This window comes from Python bivittatus, unplaced genomic scaffold (genome assembly GCF_059951505.1).
Source record: "Python bivittatus isolate LINGU-HERP-01145 unplaced genomic scaffold, Pbiv_v1 ctg000330_np1212, whole genome shotgun sequence".
In the NCBI taxonomy this organism is placed as follows: Eukaryota; Metazoa; Chordata; class Lepidosauria; order Squamata; family Pythonidae; genus Python; species Python bivittatus.
Window position 1 is genome coordinate 35,946,770 of NW_028277058.1, and position 16,136 is coordinate 35,962,905.

The following is a 16,136-nucleotide window of genomic DNA, read 5'->3' on the forward strand; positions in this document are numbered from 1 at the left end:
TGCCAGTGGGGCTTCCACCATTTTGACATGTTAAACAAAAAATACAAAAGTGGTATTTAAGTTGTAAAATAAATGTAACCCAATTTAAAATGCAAAGAAATACCCAACCTTATAAAACCTGGAAAACAACTGAACTCTGTAGATGTGTATGATATGGTCCCACTCACATATATCATTGACACTTAGTTCTCATCCATGTAAAAAAAATGCAACAATCAGCTTTGAAAATCATGTCACACCTTTGAATTTAACCTGATTTATGAACAGAGATACTTTCTATTAGATTTTGCTAGTCAGTTTTATGTTATTAACTTATACCTTGGACATTTACACTCAATTTTGTAACAGAAATTGAAGTATCTTTTGATATCTTTTTGTTAGTGTGGTCCAAATATCTTTATATACCATACTGATGTTGCTCAAAGAAACTGGAATTGCCTGTACACTTCAATGAAGATCTACCCCCTTCCACATTTAACTAGATCTCTAGAGTTAGCAAAATGCAAAAGCAGTTCTTAAGGGAAACAGCACTCTTTAATTGAACTAATACAGACACTGAGCATTGCACAAGTGCAATTCTAAGGATGCAATATGACAATTTCTTAATAAAGTACGGTAACGTCATTACTGACAAATTTCTGAAGAGATGGAACAGCATCAATGTTAAAAACAAATGATTATAACAATAATTTCCATCTTTTCCTTTTTGCAGAAATCAACAACACAGCATTTGTGAGCACCATGGATATATAGCCTTTCAGATGATATCCATGGAACCCCAAAATTGATTAGGACTCAGACTCAAATCCTCACTGTATAGAACAAGATTCACAAAGTCTTACCAATACATTCTGATGTTAAATGACATAAATACCCAGCTAATTTTACCAGTATAATTTTTAAACTAAACACAATATATAAACTGAAATAAAGTGATTAGGAAATGCATGTAAGAAGCAATCAGACCTGTTGTAGACTGCTTAAGGAAATATAATTAAATCTGAGAATTACTAGAAAGCAAATACCACATATACAGTATTTCTTCATTTTCTGAACAATCTATGATTTTAAAAACAGTCCCATTCTTAGCTATCACTTACTTTCAAAATTTCACACGTTTCATTCAGGCTACATACTTCTCTAACCTCTTCATCTCCATGTATTGACAGAATTCTCAAGACTCAAAGACCTATGCTTTGAAGTCTAACTTGTTACTGGGCTTTAGTGATAAGCTCTTATCTCCAGCAGACAAACATTATTTGGTTGTGTAACATAAGATGGCCAATTTTAAACTCCTGTTTTACAGGACAGATAGGAAGATTATAAAAAAAGAAAAGTTAAGTTACAAATGTTAGAATCCAATTTATCTGAATTCACTTTAAAAGCAAATGCCAACAATTAAAGAATATAATTATATATGCTAATGCAGAGGAAAAATGAATCAGGATTATAAATATATCTGCATATTTGTTATGGCAAGTATTATAAAAGTGCCAAAACTGCTAGACACTATATATAAACTACACATCAAAATATACTCCAACAGTTTATTATCTGTGTTTTATAATACATTCAAAATGTAGAAAGAAGAACATTAAAGAGGAAGGACAAGAGGAAAAGATCAATTAAATTAAGACAGAGATAAAATTTAAATAAATATTTGAATATAAAGAAAGCAAAAGAGTCTGACTGTCATATGTAAGAGCATTTGAGAAGGAAGGAGTGACACAGGGAAAGGGAGCAGGCAGGGAAGAACTTAATTAGAAGATTGACTCCTGCACAGTAAATTGCTTCACGGAGAGTATATAAAGAAAACAGGACACAAAAGAGCAAGATCAGTAATGTAGGGTGGGGATGTTTTCATTTTAAAAAATGCATAATTTTATTAAAAAAGGCATAATTCTAGTCAGATCTAAAATCCAAATTAATTTCAGGCAATTGTCTCTAAAAACCAAATATTTATGAACGTAACATTTCACCCATTAATAGCTTTTTCCTTAAATGCAAGAAAACGTTTATAATACTAAGACATCATATACATATTTTAAAACAATTTTCTGAAGGGAGAGGAAGGAATGCAGTGAAGATTATCCCAGAAATCTGCTCAGCTTGACTCTTCCCTTTCCCAACTCTAAAGAGCCATTAGAGGTAGTTCTTGACTTACAACCATTCATTCAGCGACTGTTTGAAGTTACAACAGTGCTGAAAAAGGAGACTTAAAAACGGTCCTCGAAGTTGTGGCCATCCCAGCATGCCCATGGTCACATGATTGTGATCTGGGTGCTTGGCAACTCGTTTGTGCTTACGACCAGTTGCCAAGCGCCCCGTGATCACATGGTTGCCATCTGCCAGAAAGTCAAAGGGGAAGCTGACAGGGAAGATCAGAAGTCGCTGGGATAAGTCTCCCCCACCCGAGCACCCTCCCCCAGCCCCCCTGTGCTCACACCGTGTTGGCCACTCGTGCACCTCTGCACATGCTCCCCTACCCACAGGCAGCTGCTCATGCACTCCCGTGCACCCTCCCCAACCTGCGCTGCACCACCATGCAGAATCCCTGACCTGCATGGCACCTCTCATATACCCCCATGCACCCTCCCCGACCCCTGCAGCACCTCTCACGCATCTTCCCTAACTAGTGCCATGCTCTGCGCAGTGCCTCTCACGTTCCCCCCTCCCCAACCCTTACCTGCCTGGTGGCCTGGGACTGCAACTTTCTGCTAGCTTTCCCACTGACTTTGGTTGTGGGAAGCTGGCAGGAAGATGCCTCGCCTAACACCATGGGATTCAGTTAACAACAGCAACTGGGACTTAGCAACAGAAATTCTGGTCCCAATTATCCTAAGTCAAGGACTACCTGTACTATGAATTGCCCTATGTGAAGGATCCTATTTGCTTTTAAATAAATAAATGTAAAAGTTTGCTTTTAAATATTATTACATTTTAAATTTCAAATTATTATTGCTTACAAGTTGTTTAGGACTGTTATGCTGACAGGTAACGTATGAAAACTGTGGTATTAAAAGTAACAGAGAGCTGGAAACCCATACAATCCTAACTCATACTTGCACCAAGAACTAGCACACAGACTACTAAACCAGCTAAACTATATAGTGTCATTTTCATATGTATAAGACTGAATATAATTTGAAGCAAAAAACAAAGCCTTGGCAATTTTATCAGTCAATACCATTTAAAAACCTGTAATAAAAAGCCAGTTAAATGCTTCAATGAGTCTGACAGTTATCTTCCCACATCCCACTTCAGAAAATAGTGTATACTCTTCTTTGGTATAAGTGTCCAAGATTGTCCTGTCACAAGATTGAGCTAAGAATTGAACCACTCACGTTCAGATTTCAAAAGCAAGATAGCATTCTATTTTTGAACTAAAATATTAAGTTTGTGTATGTTGGGTCTTTAATGAGATCTTATGAGAATGCAAAACCAGTTCAGCTTTGCAATATAATTTGATTGCATAATGAGCTGCCTGACTTGCAGTCTTTACCATACTCAGCAAATATAATAAACTCTGATCAATTACTGTATCTTCATAATTTTCAACTCTTCTACAGTCTTGAAGACCAATATGTAGTAAAATTAAACATTCATATAGAAGTATCAGTGTCCAACCAGTCTCCTAGCTTTAGGCATCACGAAATGCAAACCTAAATGTCCTTAATTAAATATTTTTTATATCTTACACTGGTTTATAGCAATCCAAAGTTTTTGGATTAAATATAAAACTTGTATTTGCTGAACTTCCTAACTTGAAACGTTTCTGGTTTCTCTCCAGTTGAGTTTCATTCCTGGTGACTTACACAAACACATCCAAGTACTTTTCTTGGCATGATTCATATGGATTCACCACTGCCTTCTTTTGGGATTTTTTTTTTTTTTTACTGTGGTTTCAGATAAAAGTAACTTACTTCCTGCCTTCTTCAGCTGAGGTATAAATGGTCAGCCCCAATGTAGGCCATTGTAGGAATTGTAGGGATGAGAGAGGATCAATTTTTATAGCAGTTTTACTGGAAATGGGGAAAAGTTCTTGTAATGTCAAAACACAATTGATTAACAAGAGAAATGGTCTCTGGATAAGTATTAAATATTTAAAGCAAAGTAATCTAAAATCAATAGCAAACATAAATAATATTGTTTTAAGCCATTAATATATTTCAAAAGTATTAATAATATGCAATGAGGGGAAACATTTCATAGGCTGGAAAAATGGTGATATGCAGTGCATAAAAAGCAAGTTATTCATCTATCTAAGCAGATTTTAGCAATTGTTACCAACAGTTCAAAGGCAGATTTTTTAATAACTATTCACATTCTCCTTTAATTTTTTTTTAATTTTAGACAAGCACTGATTAATATTACAATTTTTTAAAAAAATAATGAACTGAGTAGTAAAACAGATTTTGAACTTTATTTTTCTCTTCCCCACTTTAATATGGTATTTAGGTAATGTAAACGAGTTTGCCTTTCATTGCTAAATGAAATAAAACATTTTTTTTGTGCTATAGATGAGAGATAGAGACAAATAAGTAAAATCATTCAAGAATATCAAGATGAAATTAAGCTCCAAAACTAAACTGGCTAGTTTGACAATAAATTCTAGCAGGTCAGGGTATCAAAGAAAAAGTATATTTGTCTGAGATCAGAAGAATGCTTGAAACAGTTTGAAAAGTATTTCTATACTTTAAACTGCTGCAATCCTACAATCAGTAAGATATGCCAAATGATATATTTCTGGTCATCTCATCAATGGTGCAGGGCAGAAGGAAAGCTGCATATCTTACTTCCCCAACATCAGAGCTGTTGTTGTGTCATTATTATTAGATTTTTATTCTATCTATCCACACACACACACAAATGATCAACTCAAGGCAGCAAACAAACCTAATATACCTGACTCCTATTTCCCCCCAACAACCCTGTAAGGCTGGGCTGAGAGAAAGTGACTGACCCAAGTCATTCAGCCAGCTTTCTTGCCTAAAGGAGGCCTAGAACTCAGAGTCCCCTGAGTAAGTTGATAAATACTACACCAAACTGGCTGACTCTCCAGTTACAAGAGACAGAAGAGATAAGCTTTGGAGCTGCAAGGTTTAGTCCCCACAAAATGGTAATTAAAGGTGGAGAGCTGACATATTTATTTGAAATACTTTTATTCCACTTAAAATCACGTAGTCTTGTTTTAAATTAGTTGCCACCACTCCTCCCTTACTTCAGCTATACCAGCAGGGCTTTAATATGTGGAAGTGGTCTATGAAGGAGAATTATGAAAGGGTAGATAACACTACTCTGTCTGCCAAGTGTTTGCCTGATTCATCTTAATAACTTAATCCTGAGTTTACTTAACCAAATGAATTCCACAAGAATATTCAGTTAATTGCTAAGAACTTTAAAACATGACAGTCTATAGAGGGTACCAGATAGCAATTATTTAACAGACGCTTGTAAAGCTCTACAGTCAGGAGTTGTTGGGGGGTGGTTTGGAGCCTTCGAGTCAGTGTTGACCCCTGGTGACTTCCTGGACAAGTCCCTGCAGTTTTCATGGCAACATTTTTGGAAGTGATTTGCCGTTGCTTTCTTCCAAGGGTTTGAGAGAGAGAGCGACTGGCCCAAGGTCACCCAGCTGGCTGCATGCCTAAGGTGGGACTAGAACTCATGGTCTCCCAGTTTCTAGCCTGATGCCTTAACCACTACATCAAAGTGTACTCTTAGGAGTACAGTATGCAAATCAATTTTTAGATAACCAAAGACTTGTAAAGATTTTGATGTACTAATGTGCATATGCACGTTTTCTTTCAGCTCCTTTAGTGTGAGGGCTGGATAAGCCAGGAAGCCAGGAGTTTGGGAATAGACAAAACTGTTATATAATCACAGTGCATGTGCAATCAACGCATGCCACTCTGAAAAAAGAACTGCAAACAATTTGTTATGACAGAACAGCAGGAGAAAGAAACATAAGTTTTAAACCTTGAGACATAATATATTCATGGCTAGATTCTTTGACTCTATAAAAGCTGGTCGTCTTTGCCACTAGGGCTATTTTGTATAGCTACAGTAAAATGTTAGTTATCTGTTCAAGCCTAGTATTTGACTTCCTTTAAAAGCTCCTAGTTTAGCGGAATGGAACTGCTATTGAGAGATTAACTCTAATGGCTTGGGTATAGGTCTGATATTTAGTATCTGATGTCCAACACCAGGCTCTCCCTTAAACAATTTAATCCAGTTGGTAGACTATAGGAAAGTATATCTTAATGACAGATCAATGCTTTTCAGTTAGAAAATCATTATGGGAAGATATCTAACTTTGAAGTTGCTGCTAATGTGAGTAGACAATATCAGCCCAACCAGATTAATGTTCTGATTAAATAGTTTAAATTAGCAACTGACCCCAAACAATTGTGTACACAATTCTATACGCCATAAATAACAGTGCAATCATTTGTATTCAATGTCCAAAATGTGCTTTGGAATCTCAACACAGCACTACTCTGCAACACCTTAAAGTAGTCATTCATAATCCCAGGAAAAGACACAGCTGTTTTAAGATATTTCGAGGTAAGTACTATGCACTCCTGCACTCTGGTTTTGTGGCTTAATACAACCACTATCTGGTTGTCTTCTTTCTGGCTTAATACAACTATTATCACATAATGCGTGAATTTCAGAGAGTACAGAAAAAAGCCCTAAAGAAATTCAAAGTTTAATCAGAACATAAATTCAAGGAAACAGGGCACTTTTACAGACTGCAATCTCTGAAAAAGTACTAGCAATAAACAGTGATATCAAAGCTGCTCTGTAAGTACCACAAAACAATTTGAGAATAATTCTAAGTTGTTTGTCACGGCAGCTTAAACTTTTTATGTCAGTCTTATAAATCCACAGAAGTTATTAACTGAGTAGTTAATTAGTCCTCACAATTTCTACTTTATTGGTATGACAATCTGTTCAGAAGTAGATAAAGGATTGGAGCTATGCCTTCTGTGAAACACTCCTTTGAAAAGTGACAGCATATCCTGTTCATTGTTCTCTTCTTAAAATTGAACATTCCTAATTCCTTCACTCTCCCTTTCCAGGACTTAGTTTCTAATTCCCTGATTGTCCCTATTGTCCTTTCTTTGCTTCTGTTCCAGTTTACCCAAATATTTCTTTTATGTTATGATGCCTGAGTATTCAAAGTGGGGTATGACCAATGAAAACAGAGTGGAAGAATTACTTTTCTTGATTTGGAAATTATATTTCTGTCGATATGCCCTTAAACTGAATTTGCCTTTTTGGCAGCCACATCACAATGCTGACTCATATTCAGCATTAATATATAATATATTATATAACTATAATTCTAAGATCCTTTCTCCACATATTATGAAGCCAAATATTCCCTATTCTTTATCTATGCATTAGACTTTTTCTCCAAGAATTTTAATTTCTCTTACATAATTTTGTTATTTTTACATTATTCCTCTATCCTATCAAGAAGATTTTGAACTTTTATCTCTTTTAGAGTATGATCTATCCCATTTCATTTTGTATCTGCAAATTGCAAATTTGATAAATATTTCTTCCATCTCTTTATCCAAACAATGAAGAAAAACACTGAAGAATATCAAGACCAAGCCCCATTGTGCTCCAGTTTGATGAGGATCATTGACAAGCACTTTTAGGCTTTGTTCAGAGCACATTCTTAACTTGGTTATGGGTAAGGTTACCAGACATCCAGCAAAAGGAGGACATGTCCTCCTTTTTGTCCTCATGTCCTCCATCCAGCAGGCATAGCCTTAAAAAAAAATTTGTCTGACTTTTTAAGTATCTTGTTTTTTTAAAATTTTGCTCTATTTTCACAACAGTAGTCATGCAAGCATTCATGTATTGTGACCTTGTAAATTGTCTGCTTCGTTCTCTTTGTTGACATTAAACAGTTAATGTGTCCTCTTTCCCCCATTTGTCCTCTCCAATTGTCTGTGTCATCCTTTGCCTGTTCATATATCTGGTAACCCTAATTATGGGGGGAAAGTATAAGAATACTGAGTGAACTTAAAAACTGAGTTAGCTGACCTAGCTAACTCAGTTTTAAGTTCACTCAGCATTCTTAAACTTTCCCCCCATAATATACTTAGTCTTACTGGATCTAAACCAAGTCCCTCCCTGACATATAAACTGCTTACCAGAAAGTTAACTTCTCAGTCACAGACATCAGAAGGAACAACGTCCTAGAAAGGTTCTTCAAAAACAGAGCTTCTTTAGACATATCCTCTCCATAGCTGTTTCAGTTTTCAACCTCTACTACATATGAGGAAGGGGGTAATAAAACAGGCAAAAATGGGGGAAGCATATAACCCCCCGAAACCAGTCTGTAGTGGGCCACTCCAAGATTTTTTTTTAGTAACACCCCTTTTGTAGTACTGGGAGGACTCAAAACTTGTCACCCAGATGACTGTTTAACTCATGTACTGCTGGCACCCAAAGATGAGAAAATTGACTGCAAAAGGGGATGGCTGAGTCATTTGCACTATGTGTCTAAGCCAGTTGTGGCTATGCCTTACAAGCATACTATCCAGCCCACACATATCTAGTTAGCTAATCAGAATGTCATGGGATACTAATTCTTCCTATAACTGCGCTAGTATAAATTGGACCCAATTATATGAATTTCATCTGCATCAGTGCATGGAATATTATTTGGAAACAACTTACACATGAATTCCAGATTTATATCAGAATAGTAAATAATGATGTTTATCCTAACCTCAGTCTACTATCTCACTGACCTTGGAACTGCCTTCTTCCAAAATTTCTCCCTCATCAGCTTGCATGGGAACAGAATCTGTGCAAAACTCTGCTGAAATATGAAATTCTGCCAGAGAAAAAGAATGGAAGGAAAACACATTGAAAAAATTAAATTACAAGATTTTGTGAGTCATACTACATATTATAATACAGAAATACCATTAAAAATTCACTCAGCATGTCGTTTTTCATATGTGGGATAGCGCATACCAGTACCTCACAGCAAAATGGAAGGACTTTCAGGGGGAAGAAAGTGTTAATATGCATATATACAGAAATGCGTATTTGAAGAAATTTGGAAACAGGGGATGGAGGCTACAGATGACCTTATAATTAAATTAATTCCTCAACAAATTGGTCACAATAATCATGAACCTATTATTTTGTTTAAACATTAATTTAACAAATTCTTAGGAAAGTTTGATGTTTGTCATACAGATTGTGGACTTTGAACTCTATTTCTAGAGATAAAAATGTAGTTATCAGACCCAAATGACCCAAGAAGCCTGCCCTAGATCTGATACATGATACCTTGAAAGGTACAAAATCTTAAATTACAAAATTCAAGAAGCATCCTATCCCATCAATAAAAACAAAATGAAAAACAAAAAAAAAGTTACTTCATTCCTCCCACAAACATCTAGCTCATTCACAATTACTTGTTCCCACTGCACAAGTACATATAGATCTTCTACTGTAGGTTACCGAACAGACATAATAAATATCTTTATGCATGTTTGTGTATTTTGTATTGACGTTTGTTCTTAAATGTTTTTAACAATTGTAAACCACCCAGAGTCACTGGCAGTTGGGCAGCATATAAATTTAATAATGTATTAATATTATTACCTTGCTTATTAAATGTGTAATCTTACTAAAAACCAGTTGGCTGAGTATAGTGAAGTGATGGTTTGATCAACAGCTACAGTGAGTTTAACAAAGCAGAGGAAGACAGAACACAGCAGAATAAAGCAGACATATCCCATCTTTTTTCCCCCTTCCTTCATATTACACAAGCAATATCACATCCAAAGCACTAACATGACTAATTTAACTTTCAAGAATCCCATAAAAACTATACATTATTGCTATCATGGGGTAACTTATATGGAATACCTGCACATTATGGTAACAGGTGGTTTTTTTTTTTTTTAAATAACACTGAGTACCTGCACGGAACCATGTAGCTCTAAAAAGCTATAACCAACCTTGATTTTAGACTGCCCCCATCATCTTTTACTGTGTTGGCTAGGACTGGAGAGAGTTATATTCCATAACATGTGGAAGTATCTGAGTTACAAAAAACTACTTTAGAAAAAGGAGGCCCTGGTCCTCTAATGCCAGGTACGTAATTCTAACCCATGCTTTAATTACACCATTTCTGCTGTTGAGCAAAATAACTATGAATAAGCGTGTCACTGTAATATGTTAATACGGATAGATCTGTCTTAAGTAAAACCTGCATACTCACTCAGTATATCCAAAACTTAACATTAAACAAAGAATAGTATTTCTATACTGACAAACAACTCTTCTGTACAACTCTTTTAAATTATAATCAATGTATTCTTATTCTTCTACAGAGATAAGATCATTTCTGAAATGAGCATAAAAATTAGTGATTTCTACACATCCAGCTTTATACAGCAATGTATTTGCATTTTAACAAATTTACCTTGACAGCTTCTTAGGGCTACTGAAGCCCACTAGGACCCGTCCTGGCTACATTCAGTGCAAAAATCAAATTACTGTAGAAAGAAAAACAAAAACAAACCAGCATTGTTTCTATCGTTCAAAACATGTAAGCATGACTAATAATGTCACTTCAATGCTAAAAAAGCATTTGAAATAACAGGACAACAGAATAAATATTAAGAGTTTGCTTTATTTTGACAAATATTACACATTTTATCTCAAAGTTAATAGTAACACAATTGATGGTTTGGAAGAATAAGCATAAAGAAAGACATTTATGCACTATGTTACTATTTTATGAATTCCCATACAGTAATAAATAGCTTGGTAAAATATACAATGGCTATTAAAAGCAGAAGGCTCCTCATATTGGAGAAATAATTTATACCTCACAGTAAAAAAAATAAGGAAAAGGATCTAAAGGTGCCAAGTAGCAAGCCATGGTAGCAACTCTGATTGGCAATTTGGCAAAATGCTATTAATAAAGAAAAAACTGAAGTTCCTGTTCCAGAGATAAGAACTATTCAAGGCAGCCCTGAAAACCACTCAGAACTTCAACTGGTCTAGAATACAGTGGTGTAGGCAGTGACAGGCATGCCTAGGTATGCTCATGAGACATCTCCACTTTGCAAGCTGCACTGGCTGCCAGTATGCTTCCTAGTGCGATTCAAAGTGCTGGTCTATAAAGCCCTACATATCATAGGGCCAGGTTATATGAGGGACTGCCTATCTCCCATGGTTTCTGCCTGGTTAGTATGTGGCAGAAGAGAGCATGCTCTGAGTACCTTTGATCAAGTAGTGCCATCTATCAGGATCTAGGAAGTGTGCCTTATCACAGTGCCTACCCTCTGGAACAAAACTCCCCCCTGAAATCCATGTGACTCCCATCCGGTTGGCATCCCCTAAGGCCCTGAAGACTTGTTTTTGTCTGTTTTTGTGCTGAGCGACCAGATCCCCAACTTGTTTTGTATTGCATTTTTATTGCTTATTATATTGTGAGCTACCCAGAGTCAGTCTGAAATTGGGCAGCACCTAAACTGAAGGAAATCAAAATCAAATCAATCTACTTATCAGTAATTAAGAGAAGCATCAGACACAAATTACAGCATAAATCAGAATGCAGAAATGTTAGTTCAAACTTCTTCAGTGAGTCTATTGGGCATTCTTAATAACCATCTCAATCTACCCTTTCAATCAGCTACACATGTACAGTTAACAGTATTTTTAAAAACACAGCTGTACTAGAGGGTGTAGTGATTTAACAAACATGGTATTTAATCTGGCTTTTCAGTTATATACTTCCATCTCTATAATACGCTCTGATCTATGTAAAACACATTATATAATTGCAGTAGTTTAACTATTACTGCAGAGGTGTAAGTCCCAGGGCCACCTAAAACCCTCCAAAGCCTTGGATGCAGCCATTAAGGACCTCTTGAAACAATGCTGCCAAATTGTGGCTTTTAGTGTGGAAGTGGGGATTATTAAATACAAATGAAATGTTCATATTATGTAAATACATTTAATCTTAAATTTAATTTAAATCCAATATAGCTTGCCCTGTCCATCTGATGTATGTGTGAGATCCCTGGCAAATCATTTTGCCACTAATGCTGCCATTCCCTTTGCACAGTAAGGGAGCACAAACATGAGTTAAGCGAAATGGAGAGGCTACCATATGTAGGCAAAACGTATCATCCTTATATGCTACTAATACCATAATAAAAACTTCCCTTAGAATAGATAGTACTTCATCAAGTAAAACATATCCAAAAACATTTGCAAAATTTGCTTTTCCTGACTGAGAATATGCAAACACAGCATAAGGAATGTATGCACTTATGGATGTTGACAAAATAGTACTGGATGACAAGAAATGTATCTTATATGTTATTACTTAATTGGTATAACTGGAATTTAACTGATAGGATTCTTCAAGAGAAACTAACCATGAACTTCATAATTTGATATATCCCTGTAAAACAAACTTGGATAGACCACCTAAATTGTTTACCTATATTAAATCCTGAAGGTCTCATCAACAGCAGTTTCAATTATCTATAGCTTTTACATAATCAGTTTTAAAAAGTCAACAAACATTTAAGTTTAACTATAAATCCAACATTAAATATAACATTTAATATTATCTCTTTACTGAGTCCATACATACAAAGTAAAGCATATAGATTAACCATTTGGATAAACTATACATTAATAAGCTTTTCTAAGTCAGAGAAGCTACTGTAAATGTTTTATAATTTGACACATTACAAGACAAGGTTTAGGACAGGGGTAACCAATGTTCCCTTTGCACATGAGATGCATTGTGATATTTATGAGAATTTTATTTTTTAAGTATCAGGTCACTTGGGAATAGTTCAAACCGAAGAGATTTTTGCAGAAATTCATCATCCCACAGAATGCCTCAAAATCCATGAAGGCCATATAGACACTTCTGATATCTGTGGAGACCAATGTTTCCGGGTGAAAATCTCACTTTCCTTCTCCACAAAGAAAAAAACCCTATTGTCACTGCTTGGGAAGAAAGGTAAATTGGGATGGTATCAGGGCAACTAGGGACAGCTGGGAAGTATGCCTGATGTATCAGTAGGAGGAAGCAGCATGACATAACTGGACACACAAAGAATAAGGAAGAAAAGTGGGGTTTGGAATGGGAGTGTTGTACAGAACAAGATGATTTAGGGACAACTGTGGGACATTCCAATTGGCAGTAAGAGGGGATTCTGTGTATTGGGAATGTGGAGCAAATAAAAGAGGGAGGGGAGATGATCCTGAACAAAGAGAAATAAGTGCAGTTTCAAAGCAGAACATTTATATTTTGAGCTTAAGACACCATATCTAATTTGTATTTAGATTCATAAGCAAGTCACTTATTTTAACCAAACCTTTTGATCTTTTAGGAAACAAGTATTCTGCATTCCAGAAATACATTACTGAAAAATTTTTAAAAGACATTTTCTGCCATGGTGGCTCAAATTATTTGTTATGCTCTAAATGATTAAAAGACAATTACAGTATTCTATGGCACATAACATGAATGCAAGCACAGTACAAATTCTTATCTAAGGCACACAGGAGAGTACAATCCAATTTAGTGAATATGTATTATTTTCTACAATCTCTCACTCCACATTTAGCAGATATCATCCCTTAAAGTTGACATCAACTTTAATCTTTGTTAATACAGTGAATGTTGGTTTTACATTTTGGTTTGCAGGGAACCCATGCTAATATTCAATGTTTTTCCTAATGAAACCTGAATCCTCAACTACAGGCTAACCTTCCCTTAAATTTTCTTAAGCTAGCCAATGCAGCCAGTAACTTCATCCCAATTACACTTCCTTCATACTAGCTGATTATTATATGGTTAAGATGCAGCACTATATTATGCATCAGAAAGGGAAAGGAGCACCTAGAGCTGTAGTTTTCTTCATGGCAGGTAGTAATCTTGCTCCAGCAACTATGGTTCTCTTCACAGCACTAACACTACCAGAAGGAACTCTTCAGACATTTGTTACACCTCTTTCTTACCATCCCATTATATGCATATGTTAATCCAGCATGGCTTTATCCTGCTACATCTAAATGATCTCATGATTCTTTTATTTAAGCATACTCTTCCATCTCTTGCTAGTGCTACTGAGGGAAACATGCTGCCTTCAATGTACGAGTTCCAATATTTCTTAGCAGCACCAAATATTTATAACGTAATGCTCAAAACTAGCTACACTCGAGGCAGCGACTAGCCCTTTGGTGGAGCGAGAGTCCTGCTGATGGAAGGGGGAGAGGGGAAGAAGGAAACAGAAAGACAGCCAGGCGGTTACGCTTATTTATATCTTTTAGGATCGTTTTTCACGCTGTATTTAAAGGACTGGGAACTGCTACAACCAACGCTGCTATAAATAAGACTTTACACCAGCATCCAGAGTACTCAGCTGGCTTCAGCAGCAGCTCCCGGATTTCACTGATAGCCCTACGTGCAAAACCCGGGTCCAGAAGCGGGATGAGAGCGAAAGGGAGCCGGTATATTGCCGACGATTTTGCAAACCTCTCGCTCCTTTCACTCTTCCTTCTCCGAGCGGAAAATTATTCAACGTGCTACGGAAATCGCACCATGGGCTCTGTGGGAAACTTCCCCCCCCCCCATGTTCAGGCTCATTCACCCCCCCAAAAGGTGTCACGGGGGGAGGGGAATTACTCCTTTAAACACTCGACGATCTACATGTACTACGAATACCCTCAGATGAGCCGCCAGTGCGCACGCGCAGTTGTGGAAACGCCTCTACACTCCCCCCCCCCCACCCGCAATAACCAAATAGCTTCGATTCCACTATTCAGGGGAGCTTTAGCGGTTACGGCTACAGACGTGAAATAAGAAAGGCCTCCCTATGATGAAAAAAAAACGATCGAAAATACGACTCGCGACTGAGTAGAGTCGGGGGAGTCGAAGGCGAGGCCATTCGCGTCCCCTCAGGATTTATGATCCTTCCCGGCGGAATGGTGAGAATGCCGTGGAAAGGCTCCACAGCGTCACCTCAAGCCGGCTACTGAAACGAGCACGGATCACATCCCCGAGGCCTGCCTCGCCACTCACCTACAAGAAGCCACGATCGTCGCCTCTCCGTTCGCCGCGGTGCACCCGTGAAGCCCACCGCCTCCTCCTCGGCGCTTCTGCAGGAGCCGCTTTACCCGCCTTATCAGCTTATATCGAGATCCAAACAAATGGCAGGGGGAGGAGGGAAACACCGCCTCCAAAAAATAAACTTTCCTCGTCGCCGCCGTCTCACTCCCTGGAGAAGCACGAACCCAAACACATAGAGGCCCGCCTTCCGAGCCGCCTATTGGTAGCCCTGCAATAACGTTTAAGTCCATTGGTTTCGTTTCCTGGCTGTCTTTAATACGACCTTCCCCTTTCTCCCGCCTCTCCTCATTTTCCATTGGCTGGCTGCTCAACTATTCCACGCTACATTGGTTAAAAACCTCCGTCTATCAGCTTAAACTCCGCCTTCTAAGTTTGTGATAATAATTGGACGGCGTATAAACCATCCGGTTTCTTATTGGTGAAGCTGAGTACGTATACTGCTTTAAACTTGAACCTTTCGACTTTTTTTCTCCTGGTTTTTTCTAATTCGCTAAAAATACAGCCCGTCAAGTCAAACTGGGTATTGTCCCACCCATTTGATTCTTAAACCGAAATGATTGGTTATATATTTCGTCACTGTAACTAACCTATGGCACTCATGGAACCTTCCATAAAATCAGAAAAAGGACTTTTAACACGCCTAGGATGTATGCTTACAGTTTGGAACATTTTGCTCGATGCCCCCTATCATGTTAATAAATATCATAGCCGGGTGGCTTGTATGCGACCACTCATTAACCACTTGAAACAGTAAGATAGTGAAAATGCCACCATTATACGCCTGCGTTCAAACGCAAATCAGCGTAGTTCTCTAGGCTTAAGTAAAGCAGTGGCACTGATCACTTGATTCCTGACCGGGGCTATGCTATTTTTGCATTAAAAGGCAACACGCAATTCCGTAATATTTTGTCCGCTTAAATTCTTAAATCACTTTCCAACACCCTCGCCTCCTAGTCAGGCTCGCGCAAGCGCAGTGCTAATTCCT

General features: G+C 37.3%; 1 protein-coding gene across 5 annotated transcripts in view; it reads right to left on the bottom strand.

The window, feature by feature from the left end:
• TNRC6B (trinucleotide repeat containing adaptor 6B) overlaps positions 1 to 15,315 on the bottom strand; it is a 145,376-nt gene extending 130,061 nt beyond the window's left edge. For all 5 annotated transcript variants that reach the window (XM_088141022.1, XM_088141019.1, XM_088141021.1 and 2 more), the window contains exons 1-3: positions 15,104 to 15,315; positions 10,469 to 10,541; positions 8,775 to 8,860 (exon numbers count right to left, since the gene is read on the bottom strand). In XM_088141022.1, the coding sequence (XP_087997148.1) occupies positions 8,775 to 8,819 (45 nt within the window). In that variant the 5' untranslated portion in view covers positions 8,820 to 8,860; positions 10,469 to 10,541; positions 15,104 to 15,315. The remainder of the gene's footprint in view (positions 1 to 8,774; positions 8,861 to 10,468; positions 10,542 to 15,103) is intronic.
• Positions 15,316 to 16,136: the final 821 nt, after the last annotated feature.